Below are 1,915 nucleotides of genomic sequence, written 5' to 3'. Positions count from 1 at the left end.
CCGTCGAGCGCGACTGCGGCCCCCTCCTGGCGGCGGACGACGACGAAAGCGACGCCACCGCGGCGGCCGCGCTCCGCGACGCCGCGCGCCTCGCGTCGCGCGCGCTCGGCGCCGCGGCGCTCGGCGCGAGCGAGGCCTACGACCTCGACTCGCGCACGCGGCGCGCGGCGCGGCGCCGGGCCGTCGACGCGCGGCGCCTGCTCGACGCGGAGGCGCTCTGGCGCTACGCGTCGCCGCGCCGCGCGCCGGAGCTCGAGCCCGCGGCGCAGCTGCCCGCGACGCCGGCCTTCGGGTTCCTCTTCGCGCCGCGGGCGCGGTCCGCGCTCGCCGCGGCCGTCGCGGGCGCCGTCGCCGCGCGCGCGGACCACGTGCAGGTCGCGCTCGTGCCGCACCCGGACGACGCGGACGCGGCGCCGCTCCTGCCGCTGGCCTGCCCGCCGGCGCTCGCGGCCAAGGTCCGCGGCGCGTTGGCGCCGCCCGAGGCCGACGTCGCGCTCTTCCTCTTCGCGTCGAAGACGGGCCGGCTCCTCTCCGCGGACGGCGTCGACGGCGTCACGACGCGCGGCGTCGCGTTCCTCGACGACTGGGCCGAGAAGAGCCACTTCATGATGGTCGTGTAAGCGCTAGGTCCACGGCGCGCGCGAGGGCCGCCGGGTCCAGCGCGATGTCCGGGCCGTCGTACGCGAAGCGGGACGCGGCGAAGGCGACGAAGCGGAGCTTCTTCGCGTAGGCGACGCCCGCGTAGTAGAGCCGCGCGCGCGCCTCGGGCATGATCTCGACGACGATGGTGCCGGCTTCGCAATGGACGAGGTTTGCCTACCAAATGCGTCGGTAACAATTTTTCATCGTTTTCCCGGTCAAAATCTCTCGAAAATCGTCTCGGCCGCAGGACGCTGAGGTTCGCGAGCGCGCCGCCGTGGGGGCCGACGACGACGCGCGCGGCGGCGAAGACGCGCGCGCTGCGCTCCGGCGACTCGTAGCGGAAGAGCTCGAAGGTCAGGCCCGCCCGCTCCGCGACGCGCGTGAGCGCCGCGACGACGGCGCTCTCGTTGGCGACCGTGCGCTTGCCTTTGAAGGCGTCGTGGTTCCGCGACGCGTAGACGAGCAGGTCGCGCGCCGGCGTCGGCGCGTCGAGCAGCGCCGCCGTGTAGGGCGGGAGGAGCGCGTCGAAGGCGCCGGCGAAGGGCACGTCGCCGCGAACAACAGCAGCAACGAGCCCGTGGGGGAAGTAAATTTCGTCGCACTTCGAACCGCGCAGGAGCCGGTCGCCGCCCCCGAGCGCGGCCTCGGCGAAGGCGCACGTCGTCTCGTGGCAGAGGAGCTTGCCCTCGGGATCCGCGAGGAACTCGGCCCAGACGCCCGCGGCCGCCGTGACGCCGTTGACCATGGCGTGCTGGAACACGGGGCTGAACAGGTCCAGGCCGAGGTAGCCGCGCGCGCGCGTGACCGTGGCGCTCGCGGGCTGCTTGTGGTCGCACTCGAGGAAGTGGCCCTTGGCGTGCGCGCGCGACGCCGGGCTCCGCCGGCCGCAGCCCCAGATGTTGTCGTTATATAGCCGCACGACGGCGCGGTCGCAGCGCGCCAGCGTGAGCCCGCGCGGTTTCCGCAGACGCCGCGTCTGTTTGTCGCCGTGCTCGCCCTCGATCTTCCACGTGTGATCGACGCTGACCGTGCGCTGCTCGACGGCCGACGCGACGAAGGTGAAGCCGTGGCCGCGCACGCGCGTGCCGTTTTCGTGTGCGACAATAGCCCGCAGCAGCAGCAGCAGGAGCAGCATGCCTATGCATCACGATGGGGCAACCCCATACGCTGCTTCAACGTCTTTGCTTTCCGTCTACTTTGCCGTCGCAAATTACGACGCACGGAGATCACGGAGGGCTGCCCATCGTCGCGGCCGACGATGTCGATGTCGTCG

At 72.8% G+C, this 1,915-nt stretch overlaps 1 protein-coding gene across 1 annotated transcript in view; it reads right to left on the bottom strand.

Moving 5' to 3' along the window:
- Positions 1–633: 633 nt before the first annotated feature.
- Positions 634–1,915, bottom strand: part of AURANDRAFT_68309 (hypothetical protein) — a gene marked incomplete at both ends in the record, with an annotated part of 20,277 nt that continues 18,995 nt past the window's right edge. Inside the window, 2 exons of the mRNA XM_009043963.1 lie at positions 634–816; positions 893–1,618. Of these exons, the coding sequence (XP_009042211.1) occupies positions 634–816; positions 893–1,618 (909 nt within the window). The remainder of the gene's footprint in view (positions 817–892; positions 1,619–1,915) is intronic.

This window comes from Aureococcus anophagefferens (genome assembly GCF_000186865.1).
Source record: "Aureococcus anophagefferens unplaced genomic scaffold AURANscaffold_91, whole genome shotgun sequence".
In the NCBI taxonomy this organism is placed as follows: Eukaryota; class Pelagophyceae; order Pelagomonadales; family Pelagomonadaceae; genus Aureococcus; species Aureococcus anophagefferens.
This window is presented reverse-complemented; position numbering and strand designations above follow the sequence as displayed.